The sequence below is a fragment of the Haliaeetus leucocephalus genome, unplaced genomic scaffold (assembly GCF_000737465.1).
Source record: "Haliaeetus leucocephalus isolate CR32 unplaced genomic scaffold, Haliaeetus_leucocephalus-4.0 Scaffold306, whole genome shotgun sequence".
NCBI lineage: Eukaryota > Metazoa > Chordata > Aves > Accipitriformes > Accipitridae > Haliaeetus > Haliaeetus leucocephalus.
In genome coordinates, this window is record NW_010972742.1 from 711,136 (window position 1) to 736,418 (window position 25,283).

Consider the following 25,283-nt stretch of genomic DNA (forward strand, 5'->3'; position numbering starts at 1 on the left):
TAGTGTTCTCTGTGATGTTTTCTCTGCATTTAAGGAACCACCCGGGATAACTAGCATTTTTAAGTGAAGTGCTGGGAACTCAAACATGTAGATTTAAAGGAAGCTTGTTCCTCTGCAGATGATTTAAATGTTAAGTATGTGCCTATGTCGAGGATACACAGAATGGAATCTAAAAACTGTTATCTCCTGTAGAAATGAACCTTCAATTTACTCACCGCACAGGAAGGGCAGATTCTAGTCATTTGCACTGCCAGCAGGTGCCCTTTCTCTGCATAATGGGCTTCGCATGTGTAATTAACACATGAAGACTGCTGCTGCCAGCTTTTTCTTCAGGTACATGCTGCTAGGAGTTTTCAGGACAACGATGTGGACCACAAGAGGCTTTTACGCTGGGTTTGAAGATTAGGTATTCATCGACTTTCTGACAAAGACATGTTAAAAGGGCCTAAGTCCAGATCCCGCAGTTGGGAGCAGAAGTGTGCAAAAAGCAAACACTTGGGCAGTGTACCCAAGGAAATAAAGACACAAGTCATTGAGCTCTACTGAATGAATTCTTTCATGGCATACCACCCTGTCCATATAACGAATGAGCCAGCCAGTGTGTGAAAAGTATGATTTTAAAATATATAATTATTAGCCAGATTGTAATTGCATGCTCACAAGTACAACAACTGATTACCTCAGCCAGATATGAACTTTAATTGGAGACATAGCTACACACACTGTAATTGTTTGAATAAGTCAATTTAGCAACAATTTATGTGCCATAAGTATATTTCTCAAAATAGAGTCCATCTATTTTGTAACCATGTGAACTTAGAGACGTCATTTTTGCCCAGGAGGACTGAGAAATCAGCTCCGTGCTCTCTGCTTTAAGGCAGTATTATTGCTTATTGGTGTCTGCCTCTTAAGGGAAATGACCTGAGATTATTTAAAATAAAAGAGTTGAATTCAATTTTAATTATTGCCTGGTTATTTCTTTTGCAAATGTGACATAAGAATTTTAAAGAGCTGAAATGGAAACAAAATTTAAAGTAAAGAGAATTCTTCAGTTCTTATGAATACAGAATATCATGTTCATTCAGTTGCCTGTTTCCATTTATTGACTGTGCGGTATGATGCTTTTGAATCTTCTCCCGCACTTTTGAAAATAGCAGAAGGGTATATAGACTGTATTACTCATGATCTTTGAAAGTTTTTGAAAAATGTATATTCCACCTGTGATTATTTGCTCTTAATTGTTTGAGTTGCAGTGGAAACTTTGCATATAAAGGAAACTTCTAAGGTCCTGACTGATACAGTGACAGCTCCATGGTTTTGAAATTTGAAATTTGTTGTATTTCCTGGGGAGGGAATAGGGACACAACAACTATTGGATCTTTCCAGAGCTACAAAAAGGTAGAATAGCTCTCTTTGCAAAGGGCGAATGGGTGGAATAACTAACTCTCCTCCTGCCACTTGAAGATCCTTTTGGCCAGCTTCACGTAAGGGAAACTTCAGGCTCAGTGTGGAGAGTTCCCTTTAGCTGTTGAAAGACATGCGCTTTTCTGAGTGAGGCAGGAAAAGGTGGGCGGTTGGATAATGTTACAACTGAATGGCAGCTCTTCCACAAACATCCTCAATATGAACCTTTTTAACTGACATTGTTAAAGCTCAAGTTTCTTCTATAGCATTTTGTCCTTTATTGACATTTTACACCAAGTATTTTCAAACTTTCAAAACACTGTCATTTCTCATTTTTTTCAGTTTGCTCTTTGCTAATTTTTTTAACTTACAATGCAGAAGGGGGGTAATTTTCTTCCCATTTCCCTCTTGAAAGGATTATTTTAAACTTAATATACCTGCATTCCTCATTCATGTACCTAACCACAGAACTGAAAATGCCAAAAGCCTATATCTTCAAAATGTTTGTTCTCGATAGACTTGCTCTTTGTATTAGGAATGCTGAGTCAATAATAGTGGTGTAGTACCATGTGCGTGTATCTGGAATTACTTCAGTCATCTGATCCCTATCATTTAGATTAATTTGGGAGGGGGGGGTGAAGCAAGGGGAAGAGTGCTATCCTTTATTTTTATTTTTTTAATTAGCTACCATTCTTTGATATATTTTCAGCCCAGGGAAAGATTTTGGGTGGAGGAGACTAGAAATTGGTGGGAATCCTATCATTAGATTTCACACCTTGATGCACAATTGCTTCTTCCTTTTAATACAGAATGACAGAGGAAACATATGAAGCACTGCTGGTTGGTTTTTTGGTTTTGTTTTTTTTAAAAATGTACATGCCAGCAGGTGCCAAAAGTACTGGTTAATGAGATACTGCCACCAAGCATCAGTAGCCAAGCACATACAACTCCTTAAACTTGGCCAGATCTTGTCCATCTATTTTGTTGTTTGGAATTTAAACATTTCTTGATGTGAAAGAAACAGTCTATTAATTTTCCTCACTACTTCTCCCAGTTTGTTTTTCATGTGGCATAAAAACACTCCCACTGTGTCTGTTTTCTTCCTTTTTGCTCTCAGTGTCTGTGTTTAAAATTAGCCTGTAAGAACAGCGTGTCTTTGCTGACCTGGTAACACAGCTTAGTATGTTCTCTAAGTCCCAAAACATTGTCACTCGGGTTACTCTGCCGGCTTTTACCAGAAGCAACAGTATATTTTCTAGGGTGATTAAAACGGTCTTTTATATTAGATAGACTGCTTAGCAGCCAACATTAATGTATTCTGAGTGCCACCTTCTTAGAGCACCCTGGCACAGCTGCTGAACAAATGTTTCTATTGGTGCAGTTTTCCCTTTCTGCAGGAGTTTTTTTAACTCCCTTTCTCCTGTTTTCTAAATCTGCATATAGTTCAATATGCTCCTTTAAGTAAGGTGGAGGGGGTAACTGAAGGGCGAGTACTCCTGCTGCTCGGGAAACAATGATTCCTTCGTCATGAGCCTCTTGGTTGGCATTTCGATTTAGCCTGGTACATCTGTGTACTCACTAAAAGCTCTTGTAGTTGCTCTTCTGGTTTCTTAGCTGTACGTTTTCTACATCATTCCAATTTATGCAGTCAAGTTTCCAGTTTGCATCAATTGCCCCAGTTAATTTTGGATTGAATTCTGTTGCATTTCAGTGAGTAATCTGAAGAGAAATCAGGAGACTACCTTAGAAGTAAAGTACTACTGGTGTGAAAGAGCAACACATTAAGTCAGTATTTGTATACCAAGACATGAACTTAGTAAATGTGATCTAATCCGTTTTCCTGGAACAATGAAGCAAAATGGTGCAAATCCCTGTGTAGCTGTAAACTATGAACCTTTTTGAGATCCTTGGGTTTTACGTTACTTTTTCTGGTGAATTGCAGTATTTTTTAAGGGTGGGTTTTTTCACTTAAGAGGAAATGTCCCTCTATTTCACCTGCTTCTCTTCCAATTAGTAGTTGCCCACCTCTTGGGAGCATAATTAAGAGGTCTCTAGTTAGCCTAAGGAAACGAATTAAAGAAATTGTAAAAATGCAACTGTAATAAATGGGCAATATATAGCCATTAAGTCCACAATATCCATATTCATGCTTATGCATTACTACTTTAATGATTTGATATTTACCTATATAACTCATTTGATTATAAATAACGCTGATTGCATTGGGAACCAGTGTTGCACAAGAGGAATAATAACCTTTCTCTTTGTTCCAAAAGACTCAGGCAGGCATTTTGTTTAAGCAGTAAATATGCACAATAGAAATTGATACTTCTTAATTTTGCACTTAATGGATATTGGCTGCCATCAAACAGCTTTGAGTAATTAGTAGTTGCGGTTGTAAGAAGCCCCAGGACTGATGAAGTGTCAAGCAGTAGATAAAAACTGGTCTGAAGGGCAGTCTTTAATCTGTCATGGGTCCCAGAAGGATTAAAGGTTGTGTGGAGTGTTTCTCCTGTTTATACAAGCAATGTGTCTTACTGAAGTTCACTTGAAAGTCTCGGAAATACACTTCTAACCTGATAAAATATTAAAAACTGCTCGACTGTTTCATGTCTCGGGACCTGAATAGCAGTTAGGAAGAACTACTGTAGTGTGCTCTGAATGGGGAAGAGGAGGTACACAGTGTTCCCTTGTACAGGATGGTAGCTGAGTATCGTGGCATATGATTAACACATGATAAAGAAAAATAGTGATAAAAGCAGTTTATGAAGCCTGACATGAACCTTCAACATTTACTTTTAGGTGTGTTTCCTTTTCAGTCAGATTGATGAGTGATGACAGAAGAATGTAATCCCTCTGGTAGATTTTATTGGAAATATTTATGCTCTTTACCAGAATTATATTTTATTGAGGTTATTTATGATGTTTGCTTAGTTAAACTTTTGGGAGTATAAGGAGCTATCACAGTGAATTATCGTTAAAGTATCTTTGCTTTTGCTTTGCTGTTCATGTGTCATTGAACAATAATGTCAGTTCTGACAAACAAAATTAATTTTGATAAAATAGGTATTCAGATAATTTGATTTTTGTTATCCATGGAGAAAACACTTGAAGGTCCACATTTGGGTGATGAACAGTAATGGTTATTTTAAAGCAGTTTTGAAGAAACAAATTTCACGCAAACCCACCTTCAAAAACAAGTGCTTTATGGACGCATCACAGATCTGCTTTTCTCCACACCTGTCACCTTTCACACAAACTAAAACCTACATTTGTTTCCTTTGATTCTCTGCTGGGATGTTCATAGATGCCTCCCATTTGTCATTCCTCTTTGGTGTCTTTCAGTCATTACAAGCCATGGCTTTTGTAGATAAAATGGAGTTAATTTCTTTTCATATATTCCCATAACTTGGGAAATTCTTTGTTAGTCTTCAGATCTAATCCATTTCTAAATGGTGTGTGTTTCTTCTGCTTCATGTCTGAAATGTGGCCTTTCTTATTCATCTGTATAGCTCCAGGCATCACTGATTTCCCTCTGACTTCTGTAAGCCAAGCAATTGCTTATACATGTTGAAAAAGTTCTTACAGGAATTATTTTTGTATGGTTTTGTCAACCTTCTTCATTTACCTTCTGCTTTCCCCATCTTCTCTTCTCCATCAAACATGCTATTCATCTTCCGGAGCCCTTCATAGCATGTACCCTGTCTGCTTGTCCTTCTCTGCATCACTGCCGTGTCCCAGTGCCCTGTGGTCCAGTTTTCCACCCATGTGTTACGTGTTTCTCAGAGAAATACCCGATGTCTTCTTTTGTGCTCTAACTCATTCCCTAGAGGAAATCTCTGCAACTATTAGTAAAACTAACAAGTATTTGCAGAACTAGCACATTACTTTAACAAATTACTGCTTCAAAGTTTCCTTTTTCAAATCAATCAGCAAAACCTGAGCTATTTTTTCTATCAGTGTGTATGCTAAAACCACTCTTTGTAGTTCTGTAGTATCAAATTGTTCCTCCTGCTTTCTCCTGTCTCTCCAAGTGTATGCACTGTACAGCCCATTAAGCCACCTGACTGGAGTCTTTTAATGTTTAGGAATACAAGTTTAAAGAAATAAGTTTTAAAAACACTAAAGTCAGATTACGGTAGCCTTTATGCAGTCCCTCTAATAGTTTTATTTGCTGTATTGCCTTTACATGTAATGTCTGTCACTAGAAAATTGAAAAGATGATTCGTTGTATCCAAAGCTGATCCATGTATCTTAAGCCATATCTTTCCTGTAATTCCTTAAAATCTTGCTGGGGTGCATGGTTTTAAGGGTTTAGGCATTCTTACTATTCTTTTGTTGATAAACTGGAGGATTGAAAGATGGACATGATACAGTTAATTAACTTTTACAGGTTCAGATTTTCCTATGCTTGGTGACAGACTCTACTTTTGGACATGTTAATAAATGGCTGATTTTCTGGAATACTGCACTCTTCCTGCTTCCTTTCATTACATTAGCCAAGGTTCCACTAGATGAGACATTTGCAGTCTTAAGACTTCCTGCCGAGGTTCAGACTTTGTATTTTTGAGATTGAAGCTGTCGTGTTCATGAAACTACTTAATTAGAAACACATTCATTTCAGTGCGTACTGGAGGAGTCTTGAGCAGCATAGCCAGGCACACAGGGAAGTTGAGCATTTGTGCAGCTGGCAGCTAAACCGGTGGTTTATACTTTGAATATAAAATTACTGGGTATTTTCTTGCCCCTGGAATGTGGCCGTTGGAAATGAAGAGATGTGGGTGAAAGAGATAGCATTTGTCGCAAATAAAACATGCAAAATGACAAATAAAAATACTCCTCAGTTGAGCAGCAATCCATATGTAATAAGTATGTATCACGTTGTAAGGTAAAAATTTCTGTTCAAGAACGTGGATGTATGTTCTGGTTCTCATCTGTGGTATTCCCAAAGAAGCAGAACCTTCAGGATTTGTACCAAGTTAGTTTCTGATTTAACAGTTCCTCTGGGCTATCTGCCATAAGGTGCTGTATTGGGTGAAGCTTGGGCAGGGACATTCTTGCCAGCCTGGGCAGTTCAGTAAGTTGTAAATGTACTGGGATACACAGGACTTCAGTGTTCTGCAAATGAACTTGTAAGGTTTTTTGAAGTTATATATGTTTAATGTCTTCAAAAAGAAAGAAAGTGTTTTCATGTAGAATATGTAATGCAGGGGCTGTTTCCATCTCTTGGTACAGCATCCAAGAGAGTAGTAGTTTTAGGGGGTATATTAATAGACATGATAAATATTAATATGCATATCAGTAAATATATTTTTTTAGAGGTATTTCTCATGCAAAGGAGAAACAGAGTGATTTTTGCTGGTCTGCTGTCTTGCAGTAGTTTTTTCAGCACTGCACTTCTCTTACTGAGCAGTAGGCACCAGTTTATAAAAGCAATATGGAAGATATTTTAATCCAAGGCAGTACAGTGACATTTCTCTCATTTTTTCATCTGAAATTGAAAATGAGCTCTTTGAGCTTCTGTATCCAAAATGAAATGAGGCTCTATTTTAAAAGTTGTGTCTGTCTGTGTGCTTTCCGTTTAACAGGCAGTATATGCCATATTTGCAATTAGCAGCTTTGGCATCCTCTTTGATATGTTCTAATAAGCAGTGCAAATATAAGCTTTCCCTGATTAGTTGAGTGGGAGTCCTGTAATAAGCTTAATATTAGGAATACTGTATACATAAAGATACAACTTTCATTCAGTATTCTTCTTGTGCTATATAGTCTATGTTGGTGTTTGCTAACATCATGGAAGAGAAGTTGGAAAAGATCAATCTTTCTCTTAAGTGTTAGCATTCTGTTTGATAACAGCAGTATCACACCTGTATTTGAGGCTACAAAATTGGCCTGAGAGCCTCTTGGTGTATTTATGTGTTCTGAAGGGAATAATGGTATCAGCATATATCCCAGTAACTCTGGAGTTTATCAGAATCTTCAAAAGTAATTTTTATATTTTTCTTTTATAAATGTAAACATTTCAAGATTTATACTTAAAAATAAATTATTTAAAATGTGTCTGGAACCATATTCAAAGGGTTTAAAACTTGTAGTACCAGGTGATATGTACACATTAAATTAACCACTTTACACTACAGCAGGATCAATTTGTCTACGGAAGATTCTTAGAAAAAGTCTGGTTATTTTTTTTTTAAATTGTGATAACACGTTTTGTTTGTTGTTTAAAAAAAGACCCCAGTATTACACATGTGTTTAATAGCTGTCCTTATGTACCTGTCTTAACTTAGTCACTTAGAAATTCTCATGTCAAGAAAAATTAAAGTCTTACAGTAGTGAGAGGATATTGCATATTAAAGTCTTGGAAATACAGAATAAAATTTTGTTCATATGTGGTTTGTTTATATATATATTTATTTTTTTTAAGCAAAATCTAGTCCAGTATCCTGGTATTTTCCTGCAGCTGATTTTATAAGTCGTACGTGTTAATCTAGTCTTACGAGAATGTAAAGCTAAGTTTTTTTTCCTCTTTGCAGTGCCCCAATGCCCTACCTCATTGGAATACATTTAAGCTTGATGGAGGTAAGTGTTTCTCACCATTTCTGAAACTATATATAGTTTTATGATTTAGAGCCAAATTCTGCAAGCAATTATACATTCATTCGTATGCTTAAAAATGAAATAATCCTGTTAATTTGGGAGTGCTGAGAGAATTGAAGTTAAGCATACATGATAATGTTAAGGGAGTCTTATTTGATACCTTATACTCTTTGGGCATATTTTCTGTTTACAGTTCAGCAGTCAGTGACGAGCTCACGTTGTGTTCTCTCCATCCTGTTGCTTCATTTAATCAGTTTACTGCCTTAGTTTGACTCCGTATTCACAAAGGCAGAGTCGATATTAAACCAAAATGTTGACAGTTACAGTTCTCTTTTAGGCTTTTGCAGACAGATTGTAATTTTTTTAATGTTCAAAAGATCTGAAAAGAAGGAACTTGCTGTTAATGTTAACACAAAGCTGGCAGAAAACCAGCCCTCACAGAAAGCTTCACATATAAACAATTCAGAGTAATTCATGTGACTTTTTAAAAACTCTAAAAGTGGAAATAGCATGTTTGCTTTTTCTTCCAATACTGGTGAAACAGTTGATGACTTTCCTCAAAAGTATCTGGAGGACAACATAAGCTATTAATTTAGATCCCTATGAAAATCCTAGTCCTTATTAGTTGTGCCCCTTTACACAGGAAGTCTGAACAACATGTATATGCTCCGTGTGGGAAGAGGTATTCCTGCCCAGAAAGCATTGCATCTTTGTAGGCTCTTAAATTAGCAGGCTGTGTCGAACTGGTAGGAATTGCAAATGCCCTTCAAAGTTAATTGACTTGTGTCCCTGGTTTAGATACCTGTGTTTGGAAATTTAGGCTTAGGGTTAGGATACATAACAATTTACAAAGCTGAGTTTTACATCACAAAGTAATGCGTATTACTAGAATATTTGTTCTTATATTGTCCATAAAAATGTGTAATTTCTCTGGAAATATTGATCAAACGTATTCTTCCACTCAGGCATATGTATGTAATACTGATCCTCTATGTCTTTGTGTGTTAAAACTTAGACTAGCATGGTGTGTAACTTCCTCCTTTTTCCAGCATTAATGTGAAGTAATTTTAGAAGTCACTTTTTTCATGAGAAACTAGATGGAATATGCAGGACCTCTTTTTTTTTTTCTTTTTTTTTTTTTTTTTCTCCTTACCATCCTGGGTACAGATGACTTTTTATGCCCTTTATGTTGCTAAGTAAAGTACAGAATTGCAGTACAATGTGTTAGTGAATAAGAAATTATTTTAAAAGTCAACATGTACATTTGTTTGCACATCATATGCTTGTGTTAGAGGGGTTTCTGATAATTACCCTTGAATATTGCATGCACAGGTCTGAAGTAATATCTAGGAAGAAATAGTCTAGCATATCTTTTTCATATTGATCAGGAAACTTTCTGCCCCATGTCTGTACCAGGTAATCATTGGCATGCCTATTATGGTGTCTATCTATTTGAAAAAGAAGGAAGAGACCCGGTAGAGGATGGGATAATACCTCAATACAGATACTTGTCAGCTTCACAAATATTTTTGCTCACAAAGAACCACGTGGTTAGCCTGGCAATGGGTATAGAAAAAAATTAGTAATTACACCTTGGAGTTGCTCTGCATGATGTCTCACTCCTGCCTTGCTACATAAACCCATTACCTCTTCCTTTGTCTCAGTTTTTCAGATTGCAGGGCTCTGTAGGCCTTCCAAACTCCATCTGTAAAAACTCAAAAAAAGGACTTGTTCTTGGAGAAGCCAATTTTCATCCGTTTTAGTAACTTGTGAAAAAATCTGTTTAGTACTAAATCCAGTATGGCTTTTGAATAGCCGGAGATTCTGGAACACAGACACACTTTGGCAAAGTACAGTTATTCAAAGTGCTTTATGAAATAAATTAAATAAATAAAACAGTCTTCTCTCCTCCCTCTGCTCTTAAGGATAAGTTGAATGCTTCCAGACAGAAATGCATCTTCCAGCTAACTGTGCCTTTTCTACTGAAAAATCAAATCAAATCACACAGTGGGCTATTGTATCTGTTTGTTGGCAAGTACTGCGTAATTTCTCTGTGCCTTGGGCAAAGGAAAGGTGACATTTGTCAAATGAGCTAGACAATTACTAGTTTACCTCTTTGCCTGTTTTTGATGCTGAAGCGCGCTCTGTTTTTTTCTTCATATGTAGGTATAAAATTGTGTTTTATTTGTTAGAATAACAACTTAGTAGCAACAGTAATTTTTTTCTCATGATCTAGCATTTGTGTATTTTTAAAAATACAATGTATTAATTTTTCCATATCAAAATAATTTTATAAACTACAACTAAAAACTACTGTCATTATTCAGTATTTGTTTTTCTTTAAATGCTGAAATTTCAGCAAATAGATCTTTAGAAGTGTTTTGTTAATCCACGTGTTCTAGTTTCAGGATAAGGGATTAATTCCCCACTCTTCTATTCAAGTTAAGACAGGTGGACTCTTTATCTACTGTAGAGCCCCACGGGAGTAATTGCAGTTATATATAGGTTCATGGTTCTGCTCCAGCAGCTCCGATTGCAGAATTTGTCATTGTTGCGTAAATGTTAGTGGAAGCTTAAACTTGCACAGAGAAAGCTGTGGTGTAAAGGGGAGGGTGAATTTGGAATGTAGGAAAAAAATAATTTTCTAGCTTTAGTGTTGTTTCTGTGGGTTTTTGCTATCCCTAGTGTTGTTTCTGTGGGTTTTTGCTATCCCTGTCTTGGAATGGGTCCTCTGGAAGAAATACAGCAGAAATGTTAATGATTTTAAACAAAACACAACCTCTCTCTCACCTTGAAAGATTTTTTTCAAACCATTTTGTATCTTAAAGTTAGTTTGCAGTTTCCCATATTACACAGGGTCTCTGTAGAAGAACAGTTATTTTAATGGAAAATGACAAATTTTTCTTATGATTAAAATATCAAGCATATCCATTGACTGTTAAATCTAATTTGCTGTGACTGAAATGTTCTCCAGTGAGATAAGATAATCTCCTGTTATAGGTCAGAGGGCTCCAACTGATTTATGAGGGAAAATCTTGGTAGAAAATATAGAGCTGTGTTTTGTGCTCTTATTTTTCAGCTTTTCTATCATCACCTAGTTAGTCATTCTTTATAAGATTTCCATTTAGCAATCCATAAAGTGACTTCAAAGAAGGCTAAAAGTTTATAAGCTGTTGGATAAGCAAGGCTGGAGCTATCACATGAATAATGGAACATGCTTACGGAACTAATTGAATTCATATTAGATGAAGATAAGTACTTAGTACTGATAAATAATGAGGCAGGGAAACGAAACTCTATGAAATGAACACATCCCTTTCATAATCTTGTTTTATTTTCTACCTGCGTACTGTATGCTATTTTAGTGTTCAAATTATATTAAATTGACCTTTGTGTTATAAGTGGTGTCAAACTTAGCTGGCAGCCTTTTACATTTTGTCATAGTAAACGATTGTTTCAGCAACTGTTTCTGTAGGAAAGGTTATTAGTGTGATGGCGCTGATGGAAGAGAAATGCCCTTGACCTAGTAGACTACCTATTGGAATTTAGGCACATGTGGTTTTGATTAACCAGTGGGGATAGTTGTGTTTAGCTGTCAGATACTGAGCTGCTGGCAGCATACTCTTCTGTGCCAGGCTTGCAGTCATTCAAGTAACAATAACGGCCACCCTTTGCATGCTCTGTTCAGGGCACAAAACCAGCCTTTAGAGTTAAAGTTAATGATTCGAAAAGTATTTCTTATACTTTTTTTATATATATTCCAGTCACTCAAGGACTTTTTCTGGGACTTCAGAATTTTAATTCTTGCAAGATTATCCAGAATGAACTTGTGTGTGAAACTTCACATTGGATTTGTCAGAATGATTTTCTAACATTTTTCCTAAGCATAAAGGACAGTTGTGCATGTCATAAAACCTATATGAGCAGATTTTTATTTTATTTTAACCTGGTATGAGTAAATATGTTCATGTTAGGAGAAGAAGGTTCACTAAAATTCATGCTGTGTTTGATATGGTAGGACACGGCAGCTGATTTCACATAATGTCGATAGTCTCTTCCTTATGCAGACAGATGAATGGAGACCTGTGTGTTCAGTCCTCTGAACCCCACAGACGTATTCTGGAAGCACTTTAGCACTTTTGGCATATTTACCTGGTCTTTTTCAGGTAGGCGTGAGGATGCTCTGTTTGTGATCCAGTCTGATAATATGTCAGTTAGCATGCATGGAGTCTGAGCTAATGAACTCTGAGAAACAGGTTACATCAGCTTGAGCTTAGTCCTGACAGTGCCACTTGATTTCCCCTTGCTGCAGAAGACACCCTGAGAATTCATTGACCACTGGCATCTTCCAGTGGTAGTGTTAATTGTTAATTATATTTTTTGATTGGGGTGAGGAGTCATATTTAGCTTTTTCCATCCATTCATACTTAGTAAATCACTGCCTTTTATAGCTATAACTGAAGAAGTGTAGCTTTTTTACAGGGTTTAAATGAAGGGGTTATATATATATGCATACACACACACACACACACTTAAATCCAGGTCTTAGAAAACTAAATGTCATTTAGTCACTCACAAATATTATAAATATGGCTCTACATGGTTTCAGGACTATTGATAAAAAGGCATTTAAAAATATGACAAATTACTTATGGAATTGTCTTTTGTCCAATTATTGGAAAAATGAAAATAATAACTGTGATTTAGTAAGAGATTCTGGGGGGCTGGGATGTTTGAGGGCTAAGTTTTAAGAAAGGCAAATACTGCAGTACCAAGTAGACTTACCAGTAAGTGTAGGAGGTTTTTCTTCTGTTGTACAATGGCATTCGACCAACACTATTGATGTTTGTCACTCATTTGGCAACAGCTGCTTGTGATAAGGATCTTGAGAATCACCTGTACAGGATCAGGGTACTGCACATCAAGGTTGGGAGATGGGCGGAAGAGTGGGAGATGCACAGGAGGGGGCAGCAGCCCACCTGCTGTGCCCAGATCAAAGGGTTGAGAGGTCAGGGGGCACATCCAGCTTAACCAGATTTGTCTGCTGAATAGCTATTTCAGATTGTAAATCTAAGGGTGATTTCATTAAGTCCTTCTGGCTGCTGTTGGGGCATGAAATAATAAAATTTTATATCCGTTGCCTTTCCTGCTTCTGGCAGCCAGATTGACACATTGTTGTCTGCAGTGTTGTGTTTTTCTTAAGAAAATAAATGGAAACTATTAACTAAGTAGAGACAAGTCATTAAGCAAATGGATTCTAGACTTGTTGTGAATCATACTTTCATAATAATTTCAAATATCATGTACAAACTAGCTACTAAGAATGTTAGTTTTTGTTAAGAGTTTTACCTTTCCAAAAGAATTGGTGGAAGGTACATTTTCTTTTTTCTGTTACAACATTTTTTAATATCTTAATCACATTTGTATCTGGTTATGAAACTTCATCATCAATTGGGTTTATGTTTTGGCACCAATTTAGCCATGAAGTTATGCAAACCTGTTTTTTGGGGGGGAGGAGGTTGTTGTTGGTTTTGGGGGGTTTTAAGTGAACTATTCCATAAAATTGTTCATCTGAAAGAAGTTTAACTTGGGATTTTTTATGGTAGGAAATGCAAAAACTGCCAACTGTAGACAGCGATAATAAAATATCGTTTAGTATAAACTGGTGTTACTGTTATTGATGAATATTGCTTCTAGTATGTGATCTGAGTGAGACAGAGGAGCGCCCCTTAATACTTCCATTAGAATATAGTTTCTCAGTGTTTTTGCAAACTTTCACATAAAACATTTAAATTACTTCAAGTGTTTGGCTGCTTGTGAGCAGGACAGACGCACTAACTGCTGCTTATTTACTGACCTGGTGTTTAAGGCCCCCTGGAGTTTGTTTGAAAAGTTAAGAGATTTTCACAGTAAAGGTGCCATTTCTGAAATTTAAAGTGCTCTTTTCACCAGGAGATAAGTTCTCTCTGATTAAGTCAGTAATTCTTACTAAGCCATGTTTATAGAGGCCATAAACAATGGGTTCAGTGTGCTTGTTAAACCAGCTTTCCATACCTCTCCACTCTTTTAAAAAGAGACATTTAAAATAAAAGGCAGGTGTAGATGTTAGTTCAATTTGATGGTTTTTAGATGATTAATTATGGCTACAAGTAATTCGGTAAGGATGGTTAAGAAAGGTTTGCAGTAGTGATATGTGACGCACATTTTCGCTGAATCACTTGACTCAGCAAATCCCTAGTCTGTAGTAATATTAGATAAGGAAACTGTAATGTTCATATTTCTTCTTGTTCTTTGCTTCTCCACATTTTTTTCAGCAAAATATGAACATACTGAATATAGTCCATTCTGTTACACAGGTATCACTTATTTTTAAAATTTTGTTTCAATGTTCAGGAGGTTGTGAAATGTAGAATGTGATTGTATATGGCTTAGTGGCTGTCCCTTTATATTTTGAAAAAATTACGACAACACTCAAAGTGTACCTGTGAAAAGGATCTACAATTAGTTGTGATTCACAGAGTCCAGTGGGATTTAATATGAGAAATGCAGTTGGATGCTGGGAATTTTTACTAAAATTCCAACAAGAGAATAAATACTTTTATTTCCAGGTCAGTTGGGTTGATAAGGTACTATGTTTAGTGAAAGAACCATGTGATTATTTGATAAAAGCCCTTGTAACTATCTGATGATAACCTTTGTCAAAGATTATAGTGAAAGAAAAGATAATAAAACCAGATAAGGGTTAAGATGAACTGGTCAGTCTCTATTTGTCTAGGATGAGCCACAATTGGACCATTGAAAAATCATATTTTTTCAAATGCATTGCAAGACAGATGCTATAAATCAAGTTAGTCTCAAGTGTTTCATTCAATTTGAGGGTTTGTCTCCAGGGAAATCCACTGTCTTAATACAAATATTGAGAAGTTTTACAGTAAGGTTGTGCTCTTCATGATGGTGTAAAGGTATAGCACAGCAGAGTTTAATATTAGCCTTCCTTTTGGATACAATTATTTCTGGGCCTTGTGTGGAGATGATTATGTTGATCAGCATTTATAGTCTTTGCACCATGAGCAACATCCTTTTGGACTATACTCCTTGGCAGATACCCGGTTGCCACAAGCCTATTCTTTGCTACAGAAAATCCTAATATTTTGCTGAAGGGAAGGTGCAGATTCATCACCAAAGTTACAAAAACACCCACTGACAAGTTCAAGCACATGTTTGTTGCTTCTTCAGCAAGAATCAAGAGAAGGTTTTAATACCTTCTGTCTTGTCCTACTAGCACTCGATTTTGACAAGCTTCTGGCTTTGGTTAAGTACATTGCAAGACTTTTTTGTTGGAGCTTTTTAGACTCCTCTGAGTATAAGTGAGATTTTTAATTTTCTGAAACAGGAAGGAGCAAATCAGTTTGTCTGGTGCTTCCGGACTCCTAGAAGGAGCAAGACTCCTGGATTGCTTTAGAGTTTATCAGATGCAGCCAACAGAGTGACCTTTGGTTCCTGAAATGTAGAAGAAAGTACCTGGTTTGTGATGCAGTACTTCTGCTTTTTACATGGAAAGCATTAAATATAATATTCTTCCATTTAAGTTAAAGAAATTTCTCATGGAAGACCTAAATTTAAATGTCTACAAAGTGTTTTTTATAGTTGTTGGCTCCCCCCCCTCGCCCCCCAAGTACACAGCAGTTTTCTTTATAGACAGAGGACTGAGCCTTGAAAACTGAAGGTAATTATTTAGATGCCTAAGGCTCAACTTTGCCATTGTTTTAGAGCTTTAGTTCCTTTCTTTTAAAGGAAACAATTCCCCCCACCCTGCAAAACCTTAATTAAAAATTGAGTATGCTTTTGTTCATTTTTCTGTTCAGTAACTTGCATTTGGTCCTACGTATAGGTATGTAGGTACTTAAACGTTTGTTTACAGTGTCACTGGGAAATTTCCTTAATTACCATATTCTATAGTTCCACTTTTTCTGACTTTGAATTTTCAAAACTTTATTTGAAGAGGGCTTAAATATGTATGATTAGGCAGTCAAAAAAAAAAAATCTCCTGTTAGTGGAAAAAGTGTTAAAATAAATATTTAAATGCTGCTCTGTTTCATATCAGTGATTCACTTACTGTTTTTTAAGCAGGGAAATAAAGTCTGACAATGTTTAAATTTGCTTAGATCACCAATACCTTTAGACTCTTAAAGTCAAAGGTACTAATGATTGTTCTTTTAAGAAATAGGTTATGCTTTTCTTTTGTATGTCCATGTACTATTACACATGATGTTAACACTCAAACTAGATTAGAGACATTTCTTTCTCTCAATTCATGGGAACAGGATAAAAAGTTTAGACTCGCTGAACATTAAGAGACCAGGATGTGGTGGAGTTATTTTTCTCTTAGCTTTTTTTTTTTTTTTTTTTTTTCCCCTTTTTAATTATTTATTTATTAACCTCTGGTAGTGTCCATTTTACTTAAATACAGTTGTAAACTTGTCTCTATTGGAGTTCCAAAATTCAACCTGGAATTTGGAAACAAGTTCCCATCCCTGACTTACTGCAACTCTTAACTCCTAGAAAAGCCACTATTTATTGTTCTTTAAATTAATTTCTAAATATAAAAAGATATATTTGAAATCTTTACTCACCTAGAAACTGCTAAATGTGCAAACAGGATACCAGAATTAAGACAAGCATTAGTAGAGTTGCTTGAAATAAATCTCTGCTTGAATAATCACAAACAGTAACTCTCTGGTTTCAAAAATTTCAGTATGCACAATGTTAAGAACTTCCCTCTGCAAATTGAAGGTTAATTTTTCAGCACTGTAAAATGTGAATAAATAAAGCAAAGGATGACAGAGAGACAGGACTGTTGGTTGTTTTTAAAATGCTTGAAGTTTTGTAATGCCATGATGTTACGCCATCACTTGTGTCCTTAATGCATAAAATTTAACTCTTCATACTTTTATTTTCCTTTCCCTTTTCTTGAATTTTCTCATATTTAGAAAGTACGAAACATGGCCCTGGAAGATGTAGTGATTCTTAATGTAGACACGAACACACTGGAGACCCCTTTTGATGACCTTCAGAGCCTTCCTAATGATGTGGTATGTATGAAATGATTTATCCAACTATTCCATTACTTAAAAGTGTAAATCCTTTTGACCTGTTTGGTTTGTAACTGAGGTGTCTCATTGGGTTACTTTCATTATTATAAGTAAACTGCTTTACCTCAATTCTTTCCTGTTTTGAAGTGTTAAGGAATGTTTGTTTAAACATTTGCAGACATATTTTTAAGCCTCCTAATGAAAATTAGCTAATGCTCACATAAGCTAGTAATGCTGCAGCAACCCAGTTTCAGTTTTGGAATGGCATTCTCAAGTTTCAGGTCATCTGAGGAGTTAGTCTTTTATGGGTAAAAAAGACAAATGAAAAACACACAGGTTATGGTACAGCTGAACAAGAAACAAAAATTCGAACTTCTTTCTTCATGGTGTGAAAAAATACTACTATTTTAAACCATCTTTATCCATTCCATTGGGAGAAAAAAAATCATGCATTTTTAGATAACTTTTGTTTGCAAATAAAATTGTGTGGTTTTTTCCCTGTGACTTCTTCCAGGTGAGCTTTAATGAACTTTGTGCATTTCACATCCTGATTTATGATATCAAATGGACTACTTCATATTCACTTCTAGCACTGCTCAGTGCATATAATTCAGAACTTATTTTCTTTCTCATTCAAACTTTTTATTGGTAATTTATTTATTTTTTAATAACTTGATAGAAAAGTTGTATAAATATTTGATCTTTTCCTTTAATGGGACAAAAATACATCCAGCTTGCTACTTGCTGCTGTAATCATCTTCGCTAAAGAAGCTGAGAGGGAAGAGCAGTAAAGTGAGTAAGAGTGTAAGAAGCCATTTTTAAGTCAGAGGGTGACTGTTTAGGAGAAAACGGCAGGGGAAAATCTGGATTTCTTTTACTAGTTCAAAATACTGTGCTGACAGTTAGATCTATACCTTTCTATGTGTAGCTGAGAAATAAAATTGATATGCAGGGAGCTTTGAGGAGAAACTCAAGTAATGGTGCATACCCAGTGCCTCCTACTGTGACATCCCGTCATTTCTCTATGATCTGTGGTGTGATCCATTCTTCGAAAACAGTGAGCTCTGGATGAAAGGTCCATCTTGATTGTGAACATTTTGGTTTTAGTCAAGCATTTAGTCTATAAAAGTTACTTCCATGAATTTTTCTGGCTTTATATAGTTTTTCATTTTGATTTCACTCCCAGCATCCAAATCTGCCAGCTGGTCATCGCTCATGCCATTATCCACAACCCAGGGAATGACAGACTTGTAAATTTCATGGAATTATGTAAGAAATGTCTGGATACAGTGAGTGCGGGGCCTCAAACATGTATATGATTTGTCAACAATCAAGTATTATATTAGATTTTATGAGACTTCATTAAAGGAGCTGTTGTAGGCGCACTGTAGAACATCAGAAGAGACTTCACCAATAAACACAGAACTTCAAGCTTTGGAATGTAATAAATTTTAAGAGACTTCCTTCCTTTCATTATTTACTTTTCTCCACTTTTATAACAGTAGAGAGTTGTGTTTTATTAGTTCAAATTTCTTGATTCAGTTTTCCACAGGTCTATTTAAAAGCTACATTTTTATCTTGGAGGATGTTTGGAGCATAGCAGAGGAAGTGCTGCCAGCAAATTCAATTAACTGGCATGGCTCACAAATAGCTTACATGGTGTATTTTTTTTTCACAACTGCTATATAAATACAGCTGGGATTAATATTTGTCGCAACAAAGCCTTAACTTGAATCGTGTTGCGTTGTGTAATTAATGTTTGGGATCAGTCTTTATGTCTTATTTAGCTTTGTTGCATTATTTTAGTTACCTAGATAATGAAGTATTCTCCTCTAGGTCTTTTCCTTTCCTTCAGACTGCTTAGTATTTGGCTTTGACCACTAGAGAGCAGCTGCTCTTCTTTGCAAGAATTGAATTTCTGTCAGTTCTTTCATGCATCATGTGTTTGGAACTGTAAGTGGATCAAGTTGTTCATCTCAGCAGGGAGACTCTAAAGCCAATCCATTATACTTTTTTTTTTTACTTTTTTTTTTCCTTTTGCTTCCCTGGGAGGATGGGGAGATTCTGGGAGTGTGTCTCCCCACTGGTCTCAGTCTAAACAGATGCATTTATGATCTGAGAAACTAAAAATGTCTTCAACAGTTTCATGATGGTAAATGGCTGTTATGTCAAACTATTCTGCCAGTTTTGCTACCTAATGTGAACAGTGAGCAATTCATGCCCTGCTGAATAGACACAAAATTTACTTTGCTAAATTAAATCTATCTATATTCAACAGTGAGGAAAAACATCTTCTGTGTGATGCATTCACCATGAGGTAATTAATCTGATGGAAAATTTTTAAAGCAGTTTCCCCCCTCTCCTTGAACAGTTTTTTTTAATCAAGTAAATGAGGTCCTATGATTATTTTAGAGCTTCAGGTAGTGAGTTGTGCTTGAGTTTCATGATAGTGGTGTTGCTACCTAAACTGTTGATTCTTGGGAATGAACTATTCTTGTAATCTTTTACTCCTAGGATCCAAATGAACATAGGCTACGGTGAAATGTCTTTCCAGTTAACATTTGTGTTAAAGGAGCTGGATAGCATTGAGACAGTTCCAGCAGAATCAGATTAAGTAATTTCTTTGCCTCGGTGTACCTCAGCAGTACCTGCTAGCAGTCAGACTTCCTGAACTGTTCAGGTCAGGTCCCTGAAAATCAAGGTGTGTACTACTGCATTACTGAAGAACTATTTGAAATGTGAAAAACTGTCCCTCCTTCACCTTCTGCTTCTGCTATGTTGCTGAAAATCTGGCAGCATGAGAACGCCCTGGGAAGTAACTTTCCTTTTAAAATAGTCAATATTAAAAAAAGAGATTTATTAAGGACTGTGATTACAATAAGTGCATCTGCTGCTGACAAGTCTCCTACACCACCGTCTGTGTTGCAAGGAATAGCAAAGAGGGGGTAGTAATTTTTTTTTTATGCAACCCTTATGGATTTTTCATGTATTTCCAAATAAGTGTCATCTTCTAGTCTTAGTTGTAGTCAGAGCTTCATATTACAAGGAATAAAGCATAAGCTCACTCTGTCAACTTGTAGTTTTTATTAAATGAAGCCCTGATGCAATGCAGTGTACTGCGCCAAAGAGATCTTGCATATCTGATGGCTGTGAGAGTATTGTAAATTTGCACTAGCCTATGAATATCTTAGGCTGTCAGTAATTTAGTTGTGTATGCTACTGTTGTCCATTCATTAACAAGTTACCACAAGTAGGAAGCCTATGTTGCTGTTTTTCACTTAGTGGGAAATTAGCTGCTTTCAGGACAGCAAGAAGTACTAAACTACAACTATATAGCAGAACCATTTTCTTAAAGGTGAATCCATTTTTATTTCTTACACTATGTTTGCAATAGAATGTTTCTTGCTTTATTCATGTTGACAACTGAAAAGCCTTGGACCTAATTAAAAGAATTTCCACTAGCACCTTTACTGAACCATTTCATTATGCTGCATTGCACAGATTGCATTTTGAAACATGGTGATAGTTTAAATCTGACCTTTAAACCTGAACTGCCAGAAGTATAAAAATCTTCTTTAAAAACACTCTCAGGGTAGATTGCATGTATATGTGTCTGTTTGGCTAGAAATAATCTTCATATTGAGTGGTCACAGTCTTATTTTTTTTTAAAAGTATTACTACCTCTTTAGGCAGGAAACTATCATAATTTTGCTTGTATAATCTACTTTGTCTTATGTAGTAATTTATTCCAGAGTAAACATGATTTTTCTTTTTCTTACTTGTTAGTCTCTTCAAATATGTTGTTGTTGTTGTCATAGTTTTTAAAAAACCAAAATGTTAATGCGTATTACAATAATGCTGACTGAAAGAGTAAAAATGTACATATATAAAATAGACATGCTACGGTGTTCGATTTAGTCTTAGAAGAGAGCAAATGATCTGAAAGCTTAAGGAATTAGCAAAACACTTATCAATATTCTGTTTCTATACCAAATAGGGAAGCTGAAACAGAAAGGCTGCGACTAGCCTTTTGAACTTTTAGTCTGTTGTAAAATGAAGCGTAGAGCCTTTTCCTTCTATATAGATGGCAAGGTCTTTATCTTCACATGAATGTTTGAAGAAAACCACTTACAAAAATGTTTGAGATGGATTTGGAAGTTACTCAGAGCTGTGAACATTTTATTGCACTTTTAAGAACTACCTTTAAATGGTTTAGATAAGTTAATATAGGAAATAAAAGCATATTTCATCCCTATAACATCAGACCCCTTCAAACATGTAGAAGTGTGTTGTTCAGGTTTGAAAATCTGATGAAGCTTTTACATTTTGAGAATAACAGAGCTCCTTGAGAGACAATATCTCAGTGAAAAAGAGTGAGCTTATTTTATGGGCATGATAGACTAAATCGGTTATCATGTATTATATTAATATGTGCTTATGGGCTCATTAATGCATGGATCATTCGCATAAGCCACAGCATTCAGATTTATAAACAATGCTGGACATGCTCTTGATTATTTCTGTTATACTAAATAACTGTTATGAAATCCCTTCTACAGCAGAATCTGCAAAAAATTTAAAAGGAAATGGCTTTGCAGCTGTTTTGGTAAACACAAGTGCAAATATAACATCTAGTTTTAAAAGAAAAAAATGCAGTGCACAGTATGGATAATATATTTAACACCTGTATAGCAAGATGAGAACTCACTTTCCTGCCCTCCCCAAATCTAAGACTACTGAAGGAGGAAGTGAGGGATGTGCTTACAGGAGGGATAAAACTGAATCACTCAAGAACAGTTGTCCAGTAAAATCATCCTGCCATTTGCTACTAAGGCAGGCTGGTAGCAAAACCCCAATGCAGAAAAAACTTAACTCATCTGGTAGGATTTTGGAGATATGGATGAGGCCAGAATAAGCTTTTGTTATGAGCTGGAGGATGGTCTTGAAAGTTAATTTGAACCATCAGCTTATATTTTATAAGGTATTATTCATACTCTCAAAACCACAGTTAGTTATGTTCACTGCAACAGAATCTTACTCTGTAAATAATATTCCTACAATGTTTCTTGCATAGTGTGAAGTATATAGAGTTAGCCCAATGGAGTTTTTCAGAATAGCATTTGAAGAAGGAAGATTTGCTAGTTATTGATAGAATCATTTCTGTTAGATTCATAATATGGGTATCTATGGAGTCATTCACGTTCTTCTGCAAATCAAGATGACTAGGGATTTCCTGGCTTTCTGCTTTCCTTCCGAAATTGTGGCTCCTTGCTGTCTTCTGCGTAAGGTATCTCATCAAACTCAGGTTTTGCGTGTGACATGACTGCATCCTCTAAAAGTGCTAGTTGAATTTCTTTCAAGAATCAGTGCCCAGATTGTTGTTTTTGTATTGCTATGTGTTATGTGAGATTTGTCTCAAAAACCTAGCTTGTCCTGGTTCTGTCTGCAACACCAAAAAATTGCTACTGACATAACTATTTGTTAATGATTTAACGTAACCTATAACCGTTGCAGCACAGGCACAGCAAGCCTGATGTTAATCTTTGAAAGGTTTTTTTAATCTCCTTTCCCAGCTTGTGTTTGGGAAAGAAAAATGCTGTCACTAACAATAATATATAGATACACAACCTTACTTCAGTAGTTACTGAGCTCTAAGCCCTAGAAAAGAGACATCAAACTAAGTCACAGCCTTCTTGTATGTATGAGATATTCTGAAGCACAGAGAACAGTAATGGATAATCCTCTAAAACTTTAGCCCTTGGTGTACACAGAAAACAAAAGAATATTCAGGTAACCTGGATCAGGGTATTTTTAACTCTGCCTGCATAGAAATGTGTTTAGTTCATATTTGCTAAGTTGTGATCGGTAAGTGTCTCTGGGTAAAATGGTAATGAGACCGTTAGGGCTCTGTTTGCCTAAAGTGCAGCTCGGTGAATCCTGAGGTAATTAAACACCTCCACAGTGGAAGGGAAAGGGCAGTGAGGGTTAAGAGAAGAGCCATCCTGCGCACAGGTGGTTTAGATCTCTTGAGAAACAGGAAGAAAAAACTTCAGTAGACAGAATGTCCTTGTTAATTTGAGACTTTTAAAAAAGCCTGCAGGTTTTGTTTTCTGGATTGCACTGGGGCGTTGGCGGGGAGGCTGCAGGGCCTCTGTGAGGAGAGGCCGGGGCGGCGGGTGCAGGCGCCGCCGGCACCAGCCGGTTCCAGCCGGATCGGCAGCAGACCCCCCCGGGCGCAGCTGAGCCCGTCAGCAAAGCCGGCGTGCCTCCCTGAAAGCCTCTAAGAAATGGCAAAAGGCCACACGCAGAGTGAGGAGCGAGTAAAAGCCTGAGGAAGGAGCGGCAGAGAGGAACTGTTACGGACTGACCGCGACCCCCATTGGTGTCGCCCCGCGCCGCTCGGGGAGGAGGCGGGGAACCGAGGGGGGGGAGGTTGAGCTGGGAGAAAGGCAGCGGAGTTTCTGTCTTTGTTTCTCACCATCCAACTCTATGTGAATTGGCAATAAGTTAAATTAATTTTCCTAAGTTGAGTCTGTTTTGCCGGTGATGCTAATCCGTAAGTGATCTCCCTGTCTTTATCTCGGCCCACGAGCTTTTTCTTCGTGTTTTCTCCCCGAGTCCTGCTGAGGAGGGGGAGGGAGAGAGCGGCTGGGTGGGTGTCTGGGAGCCAGCCAAGGGAACCCACCATATGCATAAATAAAACTCTCATTTTGTTATTTTCCATTAAGTCGCTGAAACACAAGGGACTATAGCCTTGAAAGAAAGAAACCTTGTATTTGTGGCAATCAAATTCTTCAGACCTGCAGAATTTGTTCTTGGCCTTGGTGATGGATGGCCTGTTTATGCAGAACCGTTTCTCTATTAATCTGATGTTTGAATTAGTTTAGCTGAAATTCTTTCATGGATTCTAATCAAGAATGACACAGAACTTCATGGACTACCTTTAAAAGAGTACTCAACGGCATGTTAATGGCGGATTTTAAGTAGGAGGGAAGGTTGAAATGAAGCTTTGATTTTCCTGTTGGTTTCTGAATAGAATCCAATCATGTCTTAGAGAAGCAAAACAGCTTGAAAAGTAATGCTTTTAGAACTGAAAAATTCAACTCTGAATTCACAATGTCACTTTTGTCATAAATGCTGCTGTGGTTAGCATGTTTTTCATTTAGCTGTGCCCCAATGTGTTGAGCTTTGTTTGTGATATGAGAGTGATCTAGACCTGTTGTGTGACTTCAGGTTTCTGCACTGAAGAACAGATTGAAGAAAGTCTCTACAACCACTGGAGATGGTGTTGCAAGAGCGTTTCTAAAAGCACAAGCATCTTTCTTTGGGAGCTACAGAAACGCCCTGAAAATTGAACCTGTAAGTAGGAAATTAGTAGGCATAAGATGTAAATCTGCAGCTGTGGTGGGGAAAAAAGCTAACAAGAATTCAAAGTATAGTATAACCTACTTTTACTAAGGTCAGCATTGTGGCTCTTTGATTGACTAGTGCTGAAAACAGTGTTCCAGTCTCCAAAAAAGAAAGAGGTGCAACAAGCATGATCAATCACACAGGGAGAAAACTTCTTATGGAAAGGTATGGGTGTTGCTTGTTTTTGAAGACAGTTAAGTTAGAAGACAGATGATAAAGTATAAATCAGTGATCATAGGAGGCTAGTGCAGAGTTGACCATCTTCTCTCACTGCAAAACCTGGGTATTCATTGTATTATTTTTAAAGGTAGTAAAAGATACTTTTTACACAATATATGCTTAACTGTGAAACATGCAAATTTATGGAATCATGGAGTTTAAGAACATAATTAGTGAAGAAATTGTGCTTTTACAGAAATATGAAGAATGTCTGGAGTTGTAACTATTGATGATAAATGTTCTGTTAGGAAAATTCAATCTTTTGCTTCTGGTTCATAGCTAATCTCTATTTAGCAATGATTAAGTGCCATCTGAGTGGGGGAAGGATTTTTCTGTACTTGATATTGGGTTTTATTGTTTCTAGTGAGGCATCTGTTCCTGGCTTACTGCAAGTAGCTTCATGGACTTCAATACAAATCAGTCCAGGGGAAATCAGTCCACATGTTTTGTAACACTCTGGTTTTGCTACCGTGTACTTAGGGGGTTCCTTTTAAAGTGTGTACATTTTGCTGATAAACAGTTAAAAACAAGGTGAATAGTATGAGGAACATTCAAGTA

The 25,283-nt window shown here is 36.6% G+C and overlaps 1 protein-coding gene across 2 annotated transcripts in view; it reads left to right on the forward strand.

The window, feature by feature from the left end:
- The window catches only part of DENND1A (DENN/MADD domain containing 1A), a 213,853-nt gene that overhangs the window by 109,609 nt on the left and 78,961 nt on the right, over positions 1-25,283 (forward strand). For both annotated transcript variants that reach the window (XM_010570716.1, XM_010570718.1), the window contains exons 11-13: positions 7,941-7,986; positions 16,995-17,096; positions 24,330-24,455. In XM_010570716.1, the coding sequence (XP_010569018.1) occupies positions 7,941-7,986; positions 16,995-17,096; positions 24,330-24,455 (274 nt within the window). The remainder of the gene's footprint in view (positions 1-7,940; positions 7,987-16,994; positions 17,097-24,329; positions 24,456-25,283) is intronic.